This window comes from Lates calcarifer, linkage group LG10 (assembly GCF_001640805.2).
Source record: "Lates calcarifer isolate ASB-BC8 linkage group LG10, TLL_Latcal_v3, whole genome shotgun sequence".
NCBI classification, from domain to species: Eukaryota; Metazoa; Chordata; class Actinopteri; family Centropomidae; genus Lates; species Lates calcarifer.
Window position 1 is genome coordinate 20,044,544 of NC_066842.1, and position 19,647 is coordinate 20,064,190.

Below are 19,647 nucleotides of genomic sequence, written 5' to 3' on the forward strand. Positions count from 1 at the left end.
TGCATATTGATCAGGTCATGAGACGGTGAGTCTCGTCCTGATAGAGGCTATCAGTATGCTTCAAGTGAAGCTCTCAGTGTATTGATCTTCATCACTTGTATTTTACTACTTTATGAGGTGATGTGTTTTGCATAATTGTTCAAAGGTCAGATACCATTTTAGTACAACTGCATGCATGCATGTTATGCATAACATTAGTGACTATGGTGCATATATTCCAGCTGAATAGTTCTCAAAGATTTGTTTTATCTTAAGATGCACAAAGCTAATAATTTAACACCTTACCTGAGCGACTATTGATTTTTGTTAAGACATAAATTCTTATTACTTTAAGGAATGCAGAATCACTACATTTCCTTGTTTGAATCTTTCCTCAGTGTTTACTCTGTGTCTGGCAGGGACATGACTGTGCATGAAGGTGTGGAGGAAGTTAATGGTTTGCTCTCTTGATTATCACTGTGGATGTGGACTGCACTAAGCAGGAAATCACTTTTTTTTTTTTTTTAGTAATAGTGCTCTGTAGTTGTCCACATATGTTCACACAACACAAAAACACCACCATTTAGGATCAAGGTTGAAGTTTTCAGATGTGCCAGTAGGTGGAGGTAAACACTCAGAAATGTTTCACCCACCTCTCAGCAGATCTACATGCTCAGTGTGTTATGAGGGCACATGCAGAGTGAGGTACTCCTTTACAACAAAGCAACCATCCACATATACTATATCCTGGCAGGATACTGTGCAGTTGCTCCCATATCAATTAGGAGAATAATCACTGTCATTTTGTCAAATTGTCTAAATAAAACCAAGAGTTTCTTCCATATGAAAACAGATTATTGTGCATTTGCTCTTTAACTATTTTATTGTGACTCACAAAAATAGCGATATCAATCTAACTGTAACACATACGCGCACACACTCACACAAACACACTATCACAGTGATTCTGGGAAGACAGGGGGACGTTTCTCACAGATGCCTACAGGAAAAACAATGAGGTGGAGAGAGGAAGCTAACAATGAGCTACTTTTAGACTGTTTGTATAGAAATGTGTAATTTTTTTTTAGAAACAAAATGGGTAGGAAGAATAAAGCCTGCTGACACATCCTTTATTGGTAACCGTGTGTTTGTGTGTGAACACAGCATTCAAAGCCACATGTCTTCACTAATGGAATCTTTGATTGACTGTAAATCAATTCTTATTTTACCTCAAAACCTTATCAGCTGAATTTGATATACCAAGACAGGGAAATCATGAAAGCCATGAGTCTGAAACACAATATGCCCCATCAAGGGAAGCCTGAATATCTCCTAGGTTCTAGCCAGGAAACACTGTTTTTCTTTCCATGCGCCAGCCGGGGCTTCCTGACTGCAGAGTGTGTGTCGTTTCCCTCTCCTGACTGGCATTGTTTTAGCCTGTGAGGTTCTTCCCAGAAAGCTACTATACTCTGTGCTACCTTACAAGCTCAGTCTGAGCTCAGAAAAAAGGAGAATGGACTCTGAGGGACCAAGAGACATTTTGAGGAAGTAACTCTACAGAGGGGAAGATGTGGGGCAGTTGTGCAAACCAACCTTTTTTTTTTTCTCACCTTTGCGAAATTGTGGACATCACGCCTGCGAGAGAACAGAGAGATATGAAGGTGTTGGTGGTTGGGTGACTTTTTTTTCACTTCAGTGCTGTCTCTTTTCTTGTGCAGCAGAGCATAGTACAGCACAGCGTCCTGTCAGGAGGTATGCCTGTATGCCTCCTTGTTCACTGGCTGAGGTGGAGGAAGGAAGGAGAGAAAGTACCAAACAGAGGTGTATTTTAAGCCACTGTTTGCATGTGGGAAGTGAAACTTTAGCGCTAGTTTTTAGTTTTTCTCCTTGACCTCATCTTTTCATACACCTCATTTTCTGTCGCCACTGTTTCGACCACCACGCTCTGCCCCACCGGCTTGGACACAGCATGGACTGCCCGGCCGCTGGTGAACGGAGGTCCGGTGTGAGACATGTTGCCTCTGGTAGGTGATCATTACAGGCTGGACAACCCAGTGAGGATGAACACTGTCAGTCGTTGAATGTGTATGTTAAGAGGAGATCTTGGGTTGGTTTTTTTTTTTTTTTTTTTTTTTGCTTTCTCAAAATATAAGACACTGGACTGACAATGAAACGACGGCGCAAATACTGGTTTTGGAGCCGGAAAGGTAAAAGCTCAAAGATGTGTCTACTCTGCTGTTATGGTAAGATCTGGAGACTCCACATTTTATTTTGACTATGATAAAAAGTGTTATTAATAAGTGAAGAAAACTGGGTTTTTTCCTGCCCATCCTCTCATAAGCATCAGCTGTGACTCATCTCTCATTACCATAAAACATTCCCTTGACTTGTTCCATCCCTGCCGCTCTGTTATCCTTGTTTGACTGGCATATAGCTAATCTGTATTTTCTACCAGTGAGCAGGATCCATTTTCTAATGTGATCATCTGGCTGCTCTCCCACATAGACCATTTATTTTTTGACTCTGCTGATGTTTTGCTCTTTCTCCTCTTACCATGTGGTTTGTAGAAGTGCTGGGGCTGCACAAAACAAGAGCAAATTATCTTAAAGGGTTTCTCCTTTCTGCAATATACATCTGTAATTCTTATATTTATTAGGTTTTGTTAGCAATCTGTGCCTGACCAGAATGAATGTTTTCCAAATGCATTTGCTTCAGAATTACGTGTAATATAATGTGTACATATGGAGCGTTTGTGTTGATTCACTGAGCTGCAGCATTGGCCTCCGTGTGGACCGGCCTGCTGCTGTGGAGCGATACAGCAGAGTGTAAAGGAGCATTTAAATCCACCACGCTGGGAAAAAAAGACAGTTTTGTTCTAAGAGCCCTGGGAACCATTTCCCCCTCTTAAGACCCTCTTCCAACCAATCTGGCCTTTTGGCAACATCCCCAGTGGACCCATTACCCAACTGCATTTGAGTTGTGTGTGTTTATATGCAGCGTAGTAGTCCAGTGGAAATGTGTGTGTATGCATGTGCTGTTACATTGCAACCCCTCTACTGTGCACCTTTCTTAGGGGTGGTTGGCGTGTATTGTCGGTGAGCTGGGGGTGAGTCACCCTTATTTAATAGCAGGGGAGAGGAAACCGTGTGAGGCATTCTGCTTTCATTCTCATTGGCAGGAAGGAAAAGGCTGGGAACACCAGCAAGCCCGGGTCCTTTCACCACGCTCATTGTTTCAACGTGGGAGAGGGTGTCACAAGCTGTAGTAACACAACTTTGTTGGTATCGGTGCTTACACACTCACATGTTTGTATTAGGTGTCTGTCTATTTATACTGGAGCCTTCTAAAGATAGTCCTAACAGTTCAGTTAAAAGTTTGAAAGTGTTTGGTGGTCTTTCAGAATTTACATTTTGTGGTGAACTGTTCCTTTAAGATGGATTATGGCGAGTTTTAAGGGTTTTAATAGCTTCTGTAAGTAGTAATAAGCAATAATAAGGTGATATTGACAAAAATAGAGTTTCACAATTAGACTTACACTGATCAATTGCAGAAATATTGGTATTTCAGCAATATACAGTATGTGCTAGCAGTGCAGAAATGCCAAAAATATGACAAAGGTAGCACTGAAAGTGTGCCACCATTACTTAGTACATCCACCAGAGAGCACAAGTTTATTTTCCAACTACAACATGACCCGCTCAGCATATATCTCGTTCTCTAGTTCTTAGATAAAACTAATTTTAGGATGCCTAAAACAATTTCTTTACAATATCAGGTGATGTATTGTTGGACTAAAAGTCCTGTATTGGTACGGTTGTAATCACAGTGTTTTTAATACCTCAATATTAATACTCCACTTAATAATGACTCCTGGTGTTTTCATACAATATTGAATGAAAATAATGGATGATGATATTGTCTGTTATTATTAGGAATGTGGGTTACAAGTATTCAGTTAATTTAATTCAATTATGACAATATCAAGATAGAAAATCTAATATCATGATACCGAAATCATATTGAGAAGTATAGTACATTGGGCCCATTCAGTCCTTGGCTACTCTAAATAAAAGCACATTAAAAAATGTGGATATCAATTAGTCACATTACTGTACTTAAACTGATGAAGGGAGATAAGAGATGCAGTGTATTAACGGAGGCCCCACGGCTTTTCCTACTGCTCTGTGTGTTTTTGTTCTACTGAGGGCCATGTGTTCATGACTGTCCCACAGTGATCAGTGTCAGCTGTCTGGCTTGATGAAGGATGTGTGTGAGGCATAATGACCAATAGCTGAGAAGGAAAAACGTCCTGCAGCCGCTGCATGATTACAGTGAATGGAATTGTAGGTCAGACCTCACTGTCATTCAGATGAGCAATACTGTCATCATCATTAGATTTTCAGTGAACTACCGAACTGTTAGTAGCTGCAGACCATAAGGATGGCTGGGTTAGTCAGTGTATGTCTCTGCCTTGTAATGTTTCTCACTATTGTCTGATACATAATTAAGTTTTGTCCAGACATTTAGGATGATACCTAATGACCTCCTGATGACTTTTTGGTTCATGGCTTTCATGTAAAAATGTAATAAAGGCTGGATATGGCCCTTTGATTTCATTCTCTGGCACCAACATCAGTCCAAAACTTTCACTTATTCACAAGAATTATTGAAATATACAGGCAGATTGACGTGAAACTGATCATGGGCCATAGAGGATACAGCCTTTGCATTTTGGATATTACATGGCCTTTCCATGGCATTCAAGTAAAAATGAATACAAACTTTGAGCACAATATATCTCCCCACATTGAATAAGCAGCATTTTTGAGGGCATTCATGCTCCTAAGGGGATAAACGCTTTTTTTTAATTTCTCAGGACATGGTTTCTATTTTAAGCCCCATTTCTAGTAAGAGTGTACACTTGTCTGTTTTAGCCACCATGTTTATATTGTTCTGAGTAATGAACCCTGTAGCTTTTAGAGGCCTGACTGGGTTGTTCCTAGCAGTGGTTACCTATTAATTTTCCCTGTTACTTCCTCATGTTTTCCCTGCAGCTCTAATGGAGCTCAGGTTTCAGATTTTTAGAGTCTCAACAGCACAGTATGTTCTAACTACATAAGAGTGTATGTGTGGATGCCTGAGTCTGGAGACAAACTAGAAAGTCAGGTACTCAAGTGAAGATGATGATGGCGAGCTAAATTTAGTACTGTTGTTTGCTTCCACATGGTGAGTGTTTCTGTGGTTGTCAGCCTGTTGTGCAGCAGGTGCTTCCTGGAAGACGGCATTTTAAATTTGTTCTTCCATCATCTGTTTTTCTCTGTTGCTATTTTTTTTTCCCTCAAGAAAGAGAGAGCTTTCTTTCTCTCTCTCTCCCTCTCTCTATTGATCAGCATTCCTCCCGGCGTGCCTGAGTCCTGACATCATACACAGATTGTTTTACAGACGAGTGGCAGATGATATATGCTCACTCACACAAACAGACACCTGGAGAAATGTATTTGCCACAGAGATTCACGTAAGACATATGCTCATGAATGTATTTATATTCTCTAATATGTAAACAGGCCAAACTTCTCCTGTTTGTGCACCTGTGCACATCCAAGTCAAAGATTTACAAACTCTCATTACAGTCTAGACAAATATGAATAACTCCAACACCAAGTGCTTTTCACCAGTGTAGTGAACATTACTGTGAGCAAACACAAGTCACCATAGCTTCTTTATTTCCTCCAAAGCTGAGTGATCAAAATGTTTGCCTGATGTGTGGGTTATCAGCACTGGATCTATAACAGTAACTGGTTATAATGACACTTCACACAGTGCATACACCCAAAAACATTTTTAGCCTTCGGCACTTTCTCTGGTGCTTCCTGACCAACAGGCCTCACACATAAATGTCATTGAAGGAATATGAAAATATGGCTTGTGGTGGCTTTTAAATTGTCAGCAGCCTCCGAGTTTGCCACTTTATATATACCAAGGTAGCTATTCCTGTAATCTCTCAGGTTGTATTTGGCCACTGTGGAGAGCATTAATGTGATTTCTCAGGTATTTTATTACTGCGATGTGTCAAAATGTTATAAATGTTGTGGCTGTTGTCAGTATGTAAACGAAATCTAAGCCTCCCACGTTGCTTGTCATCAGTCAGAACAGAGCACCCGATCAGCCCAGTCTGCTGTAATGTGATTGCCCCGTTGGAGTGTTAAATGATGTGAAGGGGAACGCAGTCAATCCTGTTAGCTGGGACTTGATTTGTAAAGCCTGCACAGAATAGTAATTCAAGCAGGCAGAGTAGAGAGGTGGATACATTCTGCAAATTAAAAATACAAAGACCATCTGACCGAGAATCAAATGATCAAAATGGCACTTGGCTTGATAAATATTCTGTCTTTAAGGTCAACAAAAACAGTATTAAAACAACTGTTTCAGCCTTCATATGTGTTCACTTAAAATTCATGCTCACACACGCACACATACTGGTTACTGATGCACTCACAAACACGAAAATAATGAAGTTCTTATCGGCCTCTGTGATCCCTTTCAACTCTCACTGTTAATTCAGGGTGGATTATAGTGGGATTTATTCTGTGTGTTTACTGCGAGGAATGCTGAGAAAGATAAGGTGGATAATGAAAGCATCCAAGCCTCTCTCTTGTGCTGAGATGGTTTTCAAACACTCTCAGTAAACTAATTGTTTAATCAATTTAGTGCCTAGATAAACGCTATTGTCTGGCTGGGATTTTATCCATTTCTTTCCATTTTTATCCAATGCTGACTCAGTCAGCATTGATTTTCGCAGGTTGCTGCTTTTTTTTTTTTTTGCTGGGGCAGATTGACAGCAGGGATGATGTGTGCGTCAGGCTGATTTTGGGAACCAATCCAGTGCTGGTTGTTGCTGTGATGCGGGGGCAGCTGCTGTCCCGGTGCCTGTCGTCACCTCATGACAGATGTGCCCTGCTGCGGTAGAGACAGAAAGTGTGCTTTTGTACCTTGTTTGCTTGCATCTTTGTAGCTTTTGTTCTTGCCTGTGTGTGTCTGTTAACACGTGTGTGTCTGCAGACAATACCCATCATTCATCCTTGACCTTCATAATGCGCGTGGTGCACCGGGATGGAGGAGGGACTCGATGAAAACAGCAAGGGCTCAAATGCAGTGTGTGTGTGTGTGTGTGTGTGTATGTGTGTGTGTGCGTGTATGTGTGTGTGTGTGCTGGCAAACAACCACGTGTGCATGCATTATAAGTGATGTGGGTTTAATTAATGATGCGTGTGTGTGGGAGGCCCACGATCCTATGCATATAGAGATGTGGTGGGTAATGGCCTGGAGCCATGCTGCTGTCCTCTCCTCTCCTCTCCTCTCTTCTCCTCTCAGGCCAAAGGGAGAAGAAAGAGATGGATGATGGGGAGAGAGATGGTTTAGAGTAGCAGAGTGGTAGATGGATGTGACAGAGAGACAGGGGAGATGGTGAGGGAAACACCAGCTGCAGTGGCAAGGAGGTAGAAAAAAAAAAGTGTGAGGTGGGCAGTGAGTGTGTGTGATGAGCGGGAGGAAGGTAGTGAGGCATGAGGAAGCCAAGGACAGAAGAAAATATATGTGCATATATTGTGCTGTTGCATGCTTGAAAGTGGGGTCACAAAAAAAAAAAAAAAAAGACCAATTGTGATGCACAAATTTTAGGTTGAAAGTCAACTGGATCAACTTGGAAAGTTTGAGTTATTTGAAATTAATTCCTTTATAATAGTCATCCATTAAAAAGTAACACAGAGTTAAAGCAATAGGTTGAATCCACTAAAAAGAAACTTGTCTTGCAATTATACACACAGTTTGAGAGAGGGAGGAAGAGGGAGGAAGGGAGGAAGGATTAGAATCAAAGGCTTAATCCATGTCAAGGAAATGACCACTGCACCAAAAATCACTAATTAAAGGCAATAAATTGTCTGAAGATAGTAGATTTTGTGCAGAAATCAAATCACAAATCTCTTCACATCCTGTTAGAGGATGTGAGACTTAACTGAATGTGAAGGGCACAGCTTCTAATAATTAATAATTAACTGATTCTAAGAGTTCATTACAAAATTGGTTAATTCTTAATTGAGATTTGATATTAAATTATGGACCAAATATATGAATTCAATTACACTTTCAGCAAGTCTATTTTGTAAGTTTTCATTGTGGGTTCCATTCCTCATAGTCAGAGTATCTCCATTTTTACTTTTTAAGAATATGAGTTCAGACTATTGGTAACCCTTCAGTAAACAGTGCAATGAGGATGTCAGAGCATCAGGGCATATGAGAGCTTCAGGGTCACCCAAGTGTGAAAGGAGAATATGATGGCGGCAGTCACAAGGTGCACAAAACATCTGATATGCCAGTCTTACATGTTGTATTTCATTACTGTTGAATTTTATATGGATACCACCAGAGGGAGTTTAAAGTTTGCACAGAGAGATTGAAAGGGTTCTTTAAGATATCTTTCGCAGTGTGTGACAACAGATTGATCTGTGGTTACAAAACAAAGGGCTTATCTACCAGCAGGCATTAAGTTTCATTGCATTTCTCATACCAAGTGGTGTGTTTTTAGTTTCTGTTTCTATATCCATTTGTGTGCCACCTCATGTGTGTGCTTTGTGCACACTATATGCACGAACCCAGTATAATTAAGATCCATGAATTAGTGGGTTGTCTTCATGCATATTTACCTGCATGACAGTAATGCCTCTATGTGCCCGTGCACTCACTTCACAAAATGCACATTGCATGGTGAATACTTAAACAGGCCCATTACTCACTGTCTGAAAACCAATACTTCTGTCAAGTGTCACCATAGAAACATTAGGCCATCCTGCTGATAATAATCAATGAACATATTGGCTCATAAGAGGTTTGTTTTCTCAACATAATATTCAAATGGCTCACCCCACCCAAAATGCCAGACATTCTTCTCAGAGTTATTTCCTGGTAAAATAGTGCTCAGCTTTCTCCACTGATGAGAAAGCCTGATTTCTACTGTTTCTGTTTAACATTCTTTTTGGGATTAAAGTAACAGTAGTAATATTTTTTTTTCCTAAATAAGCCAAACGAAACCGAATGTTGCCGGGTCATCTCAGTTCCTACTGTGCACCAGTCTCACTAATGTTATACATGTCCTGTAAGATTTCAACAAAATCAGCCCCAATTAGGCTGAAAACTGACAGGGACAGTATATTAGGATACACGTAACACTGCTACTTTGTTAGAGGGTTTCTTTTAATATCCTCACTTGTCACATTTAGTTAGGGAAGTAACTGCAGCGCTTAATTAGGTCCCGAATCACTGTTTCCTGCCTTAGATGCAAACAGCAGCACCATATTAGGTGCATGGATTTCAATTTTCATTTCATGTTTACATGTTTACACCAAGTTCCATGCAAGTAAACAACCATGTAAACACAATCTCAGTGAGTATATACAAAAGGTATTATTACTACTGAAACTTTTTTTACCAAATTGCTTGCTCATAAAGCATATATATAGCATATACACGTACGCACACACACCGTAAGTGGCCCACCATAAATAATAGAAAATGTTAAAATATCAGCCTGTGTGATGTTTCTATTTCCACAGATGCTTTTGTTAGGTAGTAACACATCACACTCAACAGTATTGTGATCCCTTTGGGCAAGTTCAGGGTCAGTTTACTGTCTTACCAGGAGGTGAGTAGAAGGTGGATAGACAGACAGCTGCAGGATGTGTTAGCTGTAATAAGGCGGTTAGCCCTATTAGCTGCCATCTAGTCACCGGTGGCTTTGCCTAAACATTCGGTTGGTACATATTAAGTAGTTAGTAAAATAATGAATATGAATAAGCAACGAGGAATTGGTTTCATTTTTCAAGTAAATTGCCCAACACTAATTACAACAAAAGACATGTAGCATGTGATATATGTGCTTACCATGGACGTAAACCTTAATCCAATCAACACTAAATAGTAAATAATAAATCAATATCAGTCCAACAACTTTTAGAATTATCCACCTTTTGTTTGAATTCCTTTACCCTCCTGTTGCTTATTAGTGGCAGTTGCCATATGTGGGTGACTCATTGCTTATTAGTGGCAGTTGCTTATTAGTGAGAGAATAAGAGTCACTTAGTGAGAGAATAAGAGTCACTCACATATGAGTCGTAAATATTGAACTAGGAGTATGGACCTCTCATGTCTGTGTGTTTTTTGAGCAGCGGAACTGACCTGTTGGTGGTGATGGCTCTGCAGTGCGTGGCCAGGAAGAAAGTGAACATACAGTTATTTCTGTAACACCCAGATTTCCTGTACATGGTGTGCACACACACACATACCAGTCTACAGCAACGTGCAGGCACCACAGCACACACACTGCTTATGATGGTGAGGTCTGGATATAGTTACTGCTCTCTCGGCCTTCCGGTCACTAATTACAGTGTAATGAGGCCTGCACAGACTTAGAGTGTGTATGAGCTAAGTGTGTATATATGTAGACTGTGAGCTGGTTGGTTCATATAACTGCTTTTTAATGGCCATCCATGTATGGCACTGGTTCTAAAAGGTTAACAGTATTATATCATTATACAGATAATCACAGGCATCACGCTGAATTTCCAGCTGTAGCAAAACATCAGAAATTTAGAAGTGAGATGACAAAAGAGAGAGAGAGAAGGGAGTGGGGAAGACGTGATTAAAAAGAAAAGATTCAAATGGGAGGTAAAGTTGAAAGGAGACAAAAAAAAGGGGTGAAAAAATGAGGACTGTGACGGCTGCCAGTCTGAATTAGAGAAGAGATGGACGGAGTGAAGCTCCTTGACATAAAGACACAGTTTTAGCCAAGCGCCTCGAGGGGTGACCGTGTGCGCATTTGTATGTGTGAGTGCATCGCATTCAACCGAAAGCATGTTTCTTCACACACGTTGTGAAAATAACACTTCTCTGTGCCACTGTAACACTTATCGCTGCCTGCAGGTCATTTCCACAGGCTTATTTTACAGTTAAGAACAACCAAGCACTCTTTCTCACCATGTCAACACCATAACCGCTTCAGCCAACCACAACAGAAAACTGCTTTGCTCTGTAGTCTGATGAGCATGTTTGTGACAATGGACTGTGAAGAAGAAGACACAAATAGTCTGTCTGCTGCATCTATTTGCATATTTCACAGGGCTATTTTTTTAATATGAAGAAGACTCTCTTGGGAGAAGTATTCACATGAAATTTTGGTATATTTTTATTTTTTCTCACTGTTGGTTGGCAACATTATCTGACTACTTGAGCTCATGAAATTGTCTCAAAACCCAAAATGTGAAAAATGCATTGTCATCAAGCTAAAAAAAAAAAAAACAACTTAAGTTTAGTTCCTGAAATGTAGACATTTTAAAGGATTTCACAAGAGCTGTACATTTTAGATGTGAACTTATGTGAGTCAGATTCGAGGTTTGAACTGGACTGGACTTTTGGGACTGTGAGTGACAGGAGACTTGTGAACAAAAACATTGAGGTCTGTGGCCACACCAGCAGATCTGTGAGGTAGTAATCAAGCAGAGCGCTGCCTTGAGCTCAACACTAGCATGGCAACAGGCCCACACTAGTCTGGTTTCCATCCAAAATAAAGCGGGTTAAGCAACTCGAGGCTGAATCCCATACCTCAAGAGACAGAACAACTGAGTCAGGATGATTAGATCTGCAACACACTGTTACAGTGACAGCTTATAAGATGCAGGAAAATACAAAATAAAACTATTTACCATGTAGACATGTTTTATGTTGAAACAGTAGTGGCTGCGGTTCTTACTATAACCATATGCTCCAGATTTAATCATCCCAGGTCATAGTTTCAGCAGCTGACCTATAAAGACGTGCCCAGTGAGGACTTGAGACTTGAGACTCGGACTTGTGTGGACTGACTTGGGGATTGATTTGGAAAGAAAATCCTTAAAAGACCTCTGTAAACATCTCTAGTTTTTTACACAACGTTGTCTGTATCTGTTTGAAGAATATCCCAATTTTTTCTTCTTTTTCTAAGTATTTCTCAACATACAGTCCTGTTGAGAATGTTATAGCCACTGATTTGGTTGTCATGGTAAAAGAGTGACTGACCTTTATTTCCACTACCTTCAACCTACATTGTGCTATTCAGTGTGAACCCTGGAAGGAGGGAGCTCAAAGCACATCATACAAGCCGCTGAGAGACACTGAAGATGACAAATGATTCTATAAGCCTGTACTTCAGGCCTCTACTCTCTAACAGACAGGTCAATTCTTCATCACGTCTCTCTCCAAATGCCTTGCCTCTCTTGTGTCCCCCTCCTCCCTTCTCTTCCTGGAGGGGGCTTTGTTTTGTGTCACCCTCAGCACCTATATCTGCTATAGTCACCAGCAGCAGCAGCAGGGACAACAGATGAGTGCGGCCATTGGCTTCTTCCCCTCTTGCTGGCCCTCCCCTCATCCAACACAATGGGACTGATTGTCCATGCGACACACACAAGCATATGCACTCACACGCACACACACACTCTCACACAGAGGGGGCTTTACCCGGGGGGCTGAGTGTCGCTCCCCTGCCATATGCCCCCGTCTCCGCTGGAATGTGATTATCTTCACTCGTCGTAGAGAGGAAGACAGAGCAATGAGGAAAGGGTGATAGAAGAGGGAAGCAAAAGGGGGAGCTTGAGTGAAAGGGCGAGTCGGTCTGTCACTGAGCGTCTGTGTGTGTGAGTGTGTGTGTGTGTGTGTTGTGTTGTGTGTGAGCGAGAGAGAGAGAGGGGGAAGGAAGGGAGGATGCAACCAATGCAGCGAGGCAGCAGTTTAACACGAGCCTGAACCTGCCAGCGCGAGCGACAGAGCGCAGAGAGAGAGGGAGAGAGAGGAGGGGAGAGGTCTTTTCACTTCAGTCTGGCAGTGTGGATTTTAATTTCTTCACTGGACTCACTGGACACAACCTCCTCTCAGGTTAGTGCTTCGCTCTTTTTAGACTGGCTCACCAGTCGGCACCGGCACGCCTGTATCCAACGAGAGCACAAGGCAGCTGTGGGGCGTTGGGTTAACAGAGCTGATAGACAAAATGTGGGTGGTTCATGACCACAGGGACTCTAAAATACTGTTTGCTATTCCACATGCACACACATCGCTTGCTGAGAGTGATGGTTAACAAAGGGAGGAGTACACATCACAAAAGACACATCCTAGATCTCACCACAGGATGTTCCTCTGGTTGGTGCTGTAGCTGTAAGTGTGGCAGCAGTGGTTGTGTGTGTGCATGCGTGTGTGTGTGTGTGTTTGAGCTCTGTGGGTACCCTAAGCAGTGGGAGCTGTATTGGCTGGAGGGGACTATTCATTTTCTTTAAGGCGTTGTTGACTGAGCTTCTCAGCTGCACCCTGTCTCGAGATATAGACACACAGGCTTGTGCACGTTGAGGCTACTGCTGTTGATTTCAGTAAACTGTTTGCCATGATTTGGCGTAATCGGCCTCAGCTGTCCACAGTGAGCTGTGGGAAAATATGCAAGTCTGTGTGTGTGTGTGTGTGTGTGTGTGTGTGTGTATGTGTGGATGCCTGTGTGTGTGTGTAAATACTGTGGCATGCTGTTGCTGAACCTTGTACAAACAAAACTATGATTTTAAGTCACCTTGTCATTACAGCTGTAATACAATCTCTTGATGATAGATGTAATCCTAACTGCGAGTAGCTGCTGCACTCTATCCTGATTTCTAATATCAACAAAGAACAATCGGCTTAGTAAATATTATTTATAAAACAATAATTGGTGCAATAATGACTTTTTTATTACCAGGCAAAAGACAAAATATGCCTGGTGCTCTTTTCCCTTCAGGCTCAATCTCCCCACTCCATCTCCCTGCTGTGTGCACTCACTGTAAGTCATTTGGCTGGCTATCTCTGCAGTTGAAACCATTAACTTTATCTGCAGCAATATATTTTCTGTAGTGCTTCCTCCTCTCTGCCCATACAGGCATCCAGTGGCATGGGGTGTTATCAGATCCCGCTGTTTGTGTTGCATTCAAGGCAACCATTCACTGATTTTTACACTAACAAGGCTCCTCGCCGGGCCTGTGTGTGTGTGTGTGTGTGTGTGTGTGTGTGTGTGTGTGTGTGTGTGTGTGTGTGTGTGTGTGTGTGTGTGATCCCACTGAGGGGGTCCCCCCAGGCTCAAAGAAGTCCCTGCAACAAATCCAATAGCTCAGGTGGAAACAAAGAGAGGTTAGAAGCTTCTTATTCACGAGTGCAGGCGCTTCTGTGGCTCAAATATAAATAAAGTTTCGAGAAGAGACTCGCTGCTGTTGGTGCCAGTTGTCATGGAGCACTGGTGTTGTTGAGACTGAAGGATCTGATTGCTCACTAGACTCGGCTGTCGCGTTAATAGTTTTCAGAGAAAAACAGACATTCAGTCGTTAATGAATGAAGTGCCAGTATGTTAGCGAGCCTGAATCACAGTTCTACTCCCACAATGTTTAATTAAACAGACTCTGGTGGCCATTCTGCTGGATCAGTGGGCAGAGATCTGACTTACATCATGTCCTCCACATAACCTTTCTCTTATCTCCCACTCTTGTCATCTTCTACCTCATGTTGTCTAATGAAGTGGAAATGTGATAAATAACTGGAAATCAGAGGTTACCTCTTAGCTCGCAGTATCGCTGCTCTGGGGAAAGGGAACCTGACATAAAGGCAGCAGGGAACAGGTACGTGACATGACCAAAAATGGAAGTCCCAAAAGGAGAGAGTATCTTGTTTGCAAAGAGCAGCTGAGAGGAGGAAGGAGCACTAAGAGCCTCATCACAATGAATACTAATGTACATACAAAGATAGGAACACGGAGTGTGCTTCTAAGAATTCTGTCTTATTCACATTAGGGCTCGTTCTTATGTCTTGTTGTTCTTCTCTTTTTCTGAAGAAAAGATGCTGTGTCATGGCTCTGCACAGGCATCACTGGTTCTGTTTGTGGCAGCCGATCATCTTGTCAGTTTGTCCTCTCTGTGTGTAGGGGTTTGTCTTTCTGCTGAGTCTCTCATGAAGTTCAGACCAGAAATGCTGATGCTGTTTGACACTTAATTCCACCAGGACGTGTCAGATTAAGTGCTGCGTGCATGTGTGCGGGGTGTGCATGTGCATGTGAATGCAGCTGTACAGAAAAGCACATAGCAAAAGAGTTTGAATATGGAGTGTGCAGGTCTGGTTTTAGAGTGTATTATCTGGACAAAAGTGGTGTCAGAAATGAGGAAGAGAGGAAATAATTTTAGTTCAAGCATGATGAGTGAAACAGGAAGTTGGTAACATGTTTTTTTCTCTTTCTGCCTCATTAGTGCCCCAGCCTTGGCTCCTGACTTGCCTGCAGGCTTGCAGGGTTTTCTGTGCATTCCAGCTCTGCGCTGAGAATATGGGCTCCAGTGCCCCCAGTCAGAAGGGCTCATTCATACTGAGCACAATGATCCTGTTTGAGACACAAGTCTTTACCCACACTGTTTGATTGACATTATATTCAGCATCTATTTACTTCATCCATAATGCATTGAGTGAAATCTGTTTAGCATTAATAAATCTGTCTTGCTACTGTTTCATAAATGGACAGGGATCAATAGGAGATAAACAATGAAAGAAATTTCAGACAGATCAAATGAAGAATTCATTTAGCAGCTGTTGCTAGCTAGCTTTTTAAGCTAACACCAGCCCCCGCGAGTGGCCTAGAAACACTGTCTCCAGTCGACTTTTTAACATTTCAAGAGGACTCGTCCCGTTCAAATGAGAGCCTTTAAAAAAGTACTTGAAGCTACAGACATGACAGTAAGCTAACACAGAGAGGCTAAAGCTGCATATCCCAGGCAAAAAGTCAACATCCTCATTGTGACTTATGAAAAAGACATGGAAGTAAAGAGACAACTTTGTTCTTATTTTGTGGTGTTAGTCCTGGTATTATGACAAGGAGTAAGGAAATATGACAAGGAAAATGTGAAATCTGCATTTTATTTCACTGTAACATAACCCTGTCTGGGTGCTTTTGGACAAGCAACAGACAGACTTGATGTATTCTTTATTGTTTTTTTGGTTGTTTTTTTTTTTTTTTTTTACTTTTATTTTCAATTTTAGAAAAGGCTTTTAGGATAAGGACTCTATAACCAATGCATTTGGTGAATTTAATCCTATCTCAGATAACAAGTTTTGCTGGAGCTGCTGGTTTGTGCACATCCCCAAATCTAATAGAGAGCAGGAGAGAGTCGCTAACCTACGATCTAATATAACAGCAGTTTCCACACGCACAGGAATTTCTACACAGTGAATGTGATGTTGTAAACTGAGCTTTTTTCTATTTAACTTCTAACCACACAATGTATGAAATGCTGTTTGGTTACTTGAAAGTAAGCTAATTAGCAAGGGATGCCTAACAGTAGATACTTCTTAATCAAAATCTCACACTTTTGCTTTTGTATTTCTTGGTTTTAGAAATGCTTAAAAAACACACAGACTTTTGAGGTTTTTTTTTTATAGGGTATTATGTAGTTGATCGACACTTCCCATCCAAAAGCAGAAATCCAAAGCTTGATCGTTGAAGGGGTTTAACAAATGGTCAGTCAGGTCACAGTTTCAATCAAATGATTTTACTGTATTTTCAGGGTAAACAGCAAAACAGCCTGAGCATTTATAATCGTCTCTGCAAAATGATTCATACTCATTGCATAACGGCCTCTGAAATGTTGTCGGCAAAAAAATATCCATCCACCAAATGTCATGTGCTGTCACTCATCCTGTACACAAGGCCTCTGTTGTGGCTCTCTGCCTCAGTTAGTCAGTGCATCAGAATATTGTTTTCAGTGTCAGACAGCAAGAGTTGTAGCCAGGATCATATGAGTAATAACAACTTACTCATCAGCATCAGTTTGTGAGAATTTCTCATGGGGTTATTTTTGGAGACAGAGCTATATTTTCACTTCAGGAAGTCATTTACTTTTGCAGAGCTGATGGAATTTTAAATGGTTATTTTTGTAAACATTTTTGCACCAAAATGGGCTGCTAGGACATTCAATGGAAACATAGCCACATTGTAGGAAGGAATACCCTCGGGGAATGTGGCTCTGCAGGGTTCAACTTCACTGACTTAACACAAATATATGAGTGCAGCTGCTTTGCTGGGCTTTACTGTAGTTTATTGCTTTTTATAGACACATTCTCGATTGCTTTTCTTTTTACACACACAGAGTAATGGTCAGGATATAGGTCATTTTCACATGTGCTTAATCTGCGAGACTTTTCAGATTCATTTGGGCTTATCATAAAGGGACACGCTGTGAATAAGCACTGTTGTTCATTTACAGACAGACGGGTCTGCTGGGGCCCAGTCACACGTGGTGATTGAGCGGACAGGATATTGATTGACACATTTGGGAGCTCCTGCCCAGCAGCTGTGATCTGTTTTCCAAGGTAGCTGCGTTGGGCAGGTCACAGGGGGTTTGGGAGGGGGGGATGGTGAGAATAGATGTGATAGAAGGTGAAAGAGAGGGAGACAACAGGGTGGTGGAGGGAAGAGAAGAGGCACAGTAAAAGGCGGAGAAATAAGAGGGCTAGAGGAAAAGAGAATGACTGTTGCCCGTTGATGTTATCACATACTCTCACTCCAACAATCGATCCCTTTCTCAGTGACCAGTGATCACAGAGTCCACTATCTCTACACTGCTGTTTGGATCTCAATTATGGGACTCTCATTGCTCTCTTTCTTTCTACTGAAAACCCTCTTTTTTAAACAAACTCAACTCAAGTCTTCATACCTGCTTAGATCAGTTATGGTAATAACTATATGTCTGAAATCCAGACATTATTCCTGCAGCGACAACCATGACACAGCTTTGTTTCTTTTCCTCTCCCCCTTTCTTTGTGTCTTCTTTGAAGTAATGACAGGAAGTGTTTAACAGGGGGTCTGCTGTTCAGGTTCAGGATCTGCCCTCATTAGACGCGGGCCAGAGAGCATGTTCAGATCATGCTAAAAGCTTATATTCACATGCTGTGGCTCTGTGGGGAGGACGCTAGGAAGCGGTGAGGAGATGAACAGCGTCAGCACAAGATGTACACATTTTATGAGGCACATGTTTAAGTTATTGGAATGTGAGCAAGAGGAAGGAGGGGGGAAGTGTGCAGACAGCTTTGCAGTTGAAAAGGAAGGCTTAGTTGCTTTTGCTAAAGACCCACAGTCCACTGCTCAAAATCAGTAAGAACTAAAAGCATCTAGAATCAGCATTAAAACAACACCTCATAGATCAAGGGCTTTCCAACCTCAATGTTATGGCATTATTGTGGACATAATCTGTGAGCAGTTTAACATAAGATTTTCTAACACTTGAAAAGGTTCATGTAGCCAGTATTTCCCAAGAAAATTCAGAGGCTAAAGCTGCACCGATCAATATTTTTATTTAGAGTGCAATGGCTCAAATGACTACATGGAAAGTGAAAGGGCCCACTGTAGTGATGCCCCCAATTATCACCCGACTCAGCACTAAAGAGCATTTTAGCATCTTTCAGCACATTGTTTTGATTTTACAGCCTTAACTCTACAGCTTTAATTCACATGTCTCCAGCTGCAGCAGGGGACTGCGTTGAGAGAAAAAGCTTTGATATATCAAACTGCACACTACCTGCCAGGCACCAAAAGGCAGACAAGTTAGCGACTAGCTGGTGAACAAAGGGGAGATCAAAACAAATCTAAAAGGAGAGTGAATACTGGATTTAGGTTTGCCAGATAAGAAGCACAGCGCAGGGTCTCCATAAATGATATGCTATAAAAGACTGTGCTGATTGGTTTATTCTTACAAGAATTCATCACAGGACTGAATTACTGGATGGAGAGTAAACTGCATCGTATGTCCGTGTTTGCTGCGTGAGCTGGAGATGGGGGTCTCATCTGGTTGCCTTGACCACATAAAGGCTTTACAGGGCCTTTTAATTTTCTGTCTATTATGTTTGTGGCAGAAAACCATAACTCTCTGGTAATTGTCCATTATGGAAGGACAGGGGGGGGGGGGGGGGGGGACAGACGCATCTGGTCTCATTCAGTAGCCAATCTCGCCTGTGTCAAGCATGAAAACCTCGGACATGTGCTCTCACACACACACAGACACACACATTATCACCAGCATGAAACTCAGTATGATTAAAGGGGTGTGACTTGGCATATTAATACATTCTCCCCGTTCCATTATTTATGAGTTACATTTGAATGGTAGTTATCTCAATCTAGGGCAGCCATGCAAATGAGGTTACTTTGCATTCTTGTGTCCTTATGGGCAGAAACAGCCCCTTTTTATATATTTAATGGTATCTATTCCTCATCATTATAGGATGATAAGTGCAGATTCCCCTCTGTGATTTAGGCTTTTTTAATTTCAGATTCTCTGTGTAACATTCATTTTCTGCTGCAGTATATCAGGATTCAGATTAGGTTAAAATTGGGCTTTGGGGGGTTTATGCAGTCAGATTTGTGTAACACAGTTAGAATGTGAGAAAATACATTTAGGAAGCTCTGGCTCAGGAGCAGAAAATAGGCAAGAAAAAGATAACATGGTTCATCATAGTAGAAATTGTGTTTAATAATGGGTTGGTGGGTTATTTGGCAGGACTGCAGATAGTTAAATATTAACTGTTATGGCTGGTTAATTTTCATGTTCC

The 19,647-nt window shown here is 41.5% G+C and overlaps 1 protein-coding gene across 4 annotated transcripts in view; it reads left to right on the forward strand.

Moving 5' to 3' along the window:
- Window positions 1-19,647, forward strand: part of fgd4a (FYVE, RhoGEF and PH domain containing 4a) — a 49,181-nt gene that overhangs the window by 3,338 nt on the left and 26,196 nt on the right. The window contains exon 1 of one of the 4 annotated variants that reach the window (XM_018703454.2): window positions 1,487-2,003. The exons of 1 other annotated variant lie outside the window; for it this stretch is intronic. In XM_018703454.2, coding sequence (XP_018558970.1) covers window positions 1,949-2,003 — 55 coding nt within the window. In that variant the 5' untranslated portion in view covers window positions 1,487-1,948. Of the gene's footprint in view, window positions 1-1,486; window positions 2,004-2,074; window positions 2,223-12,661; window positions 12,934-19,647 lie in introns of those variants that run through there. 2 more of the 4 variants (XM_018703452.2, XM_018703458.2) reach the window with 2 other exon arrangements.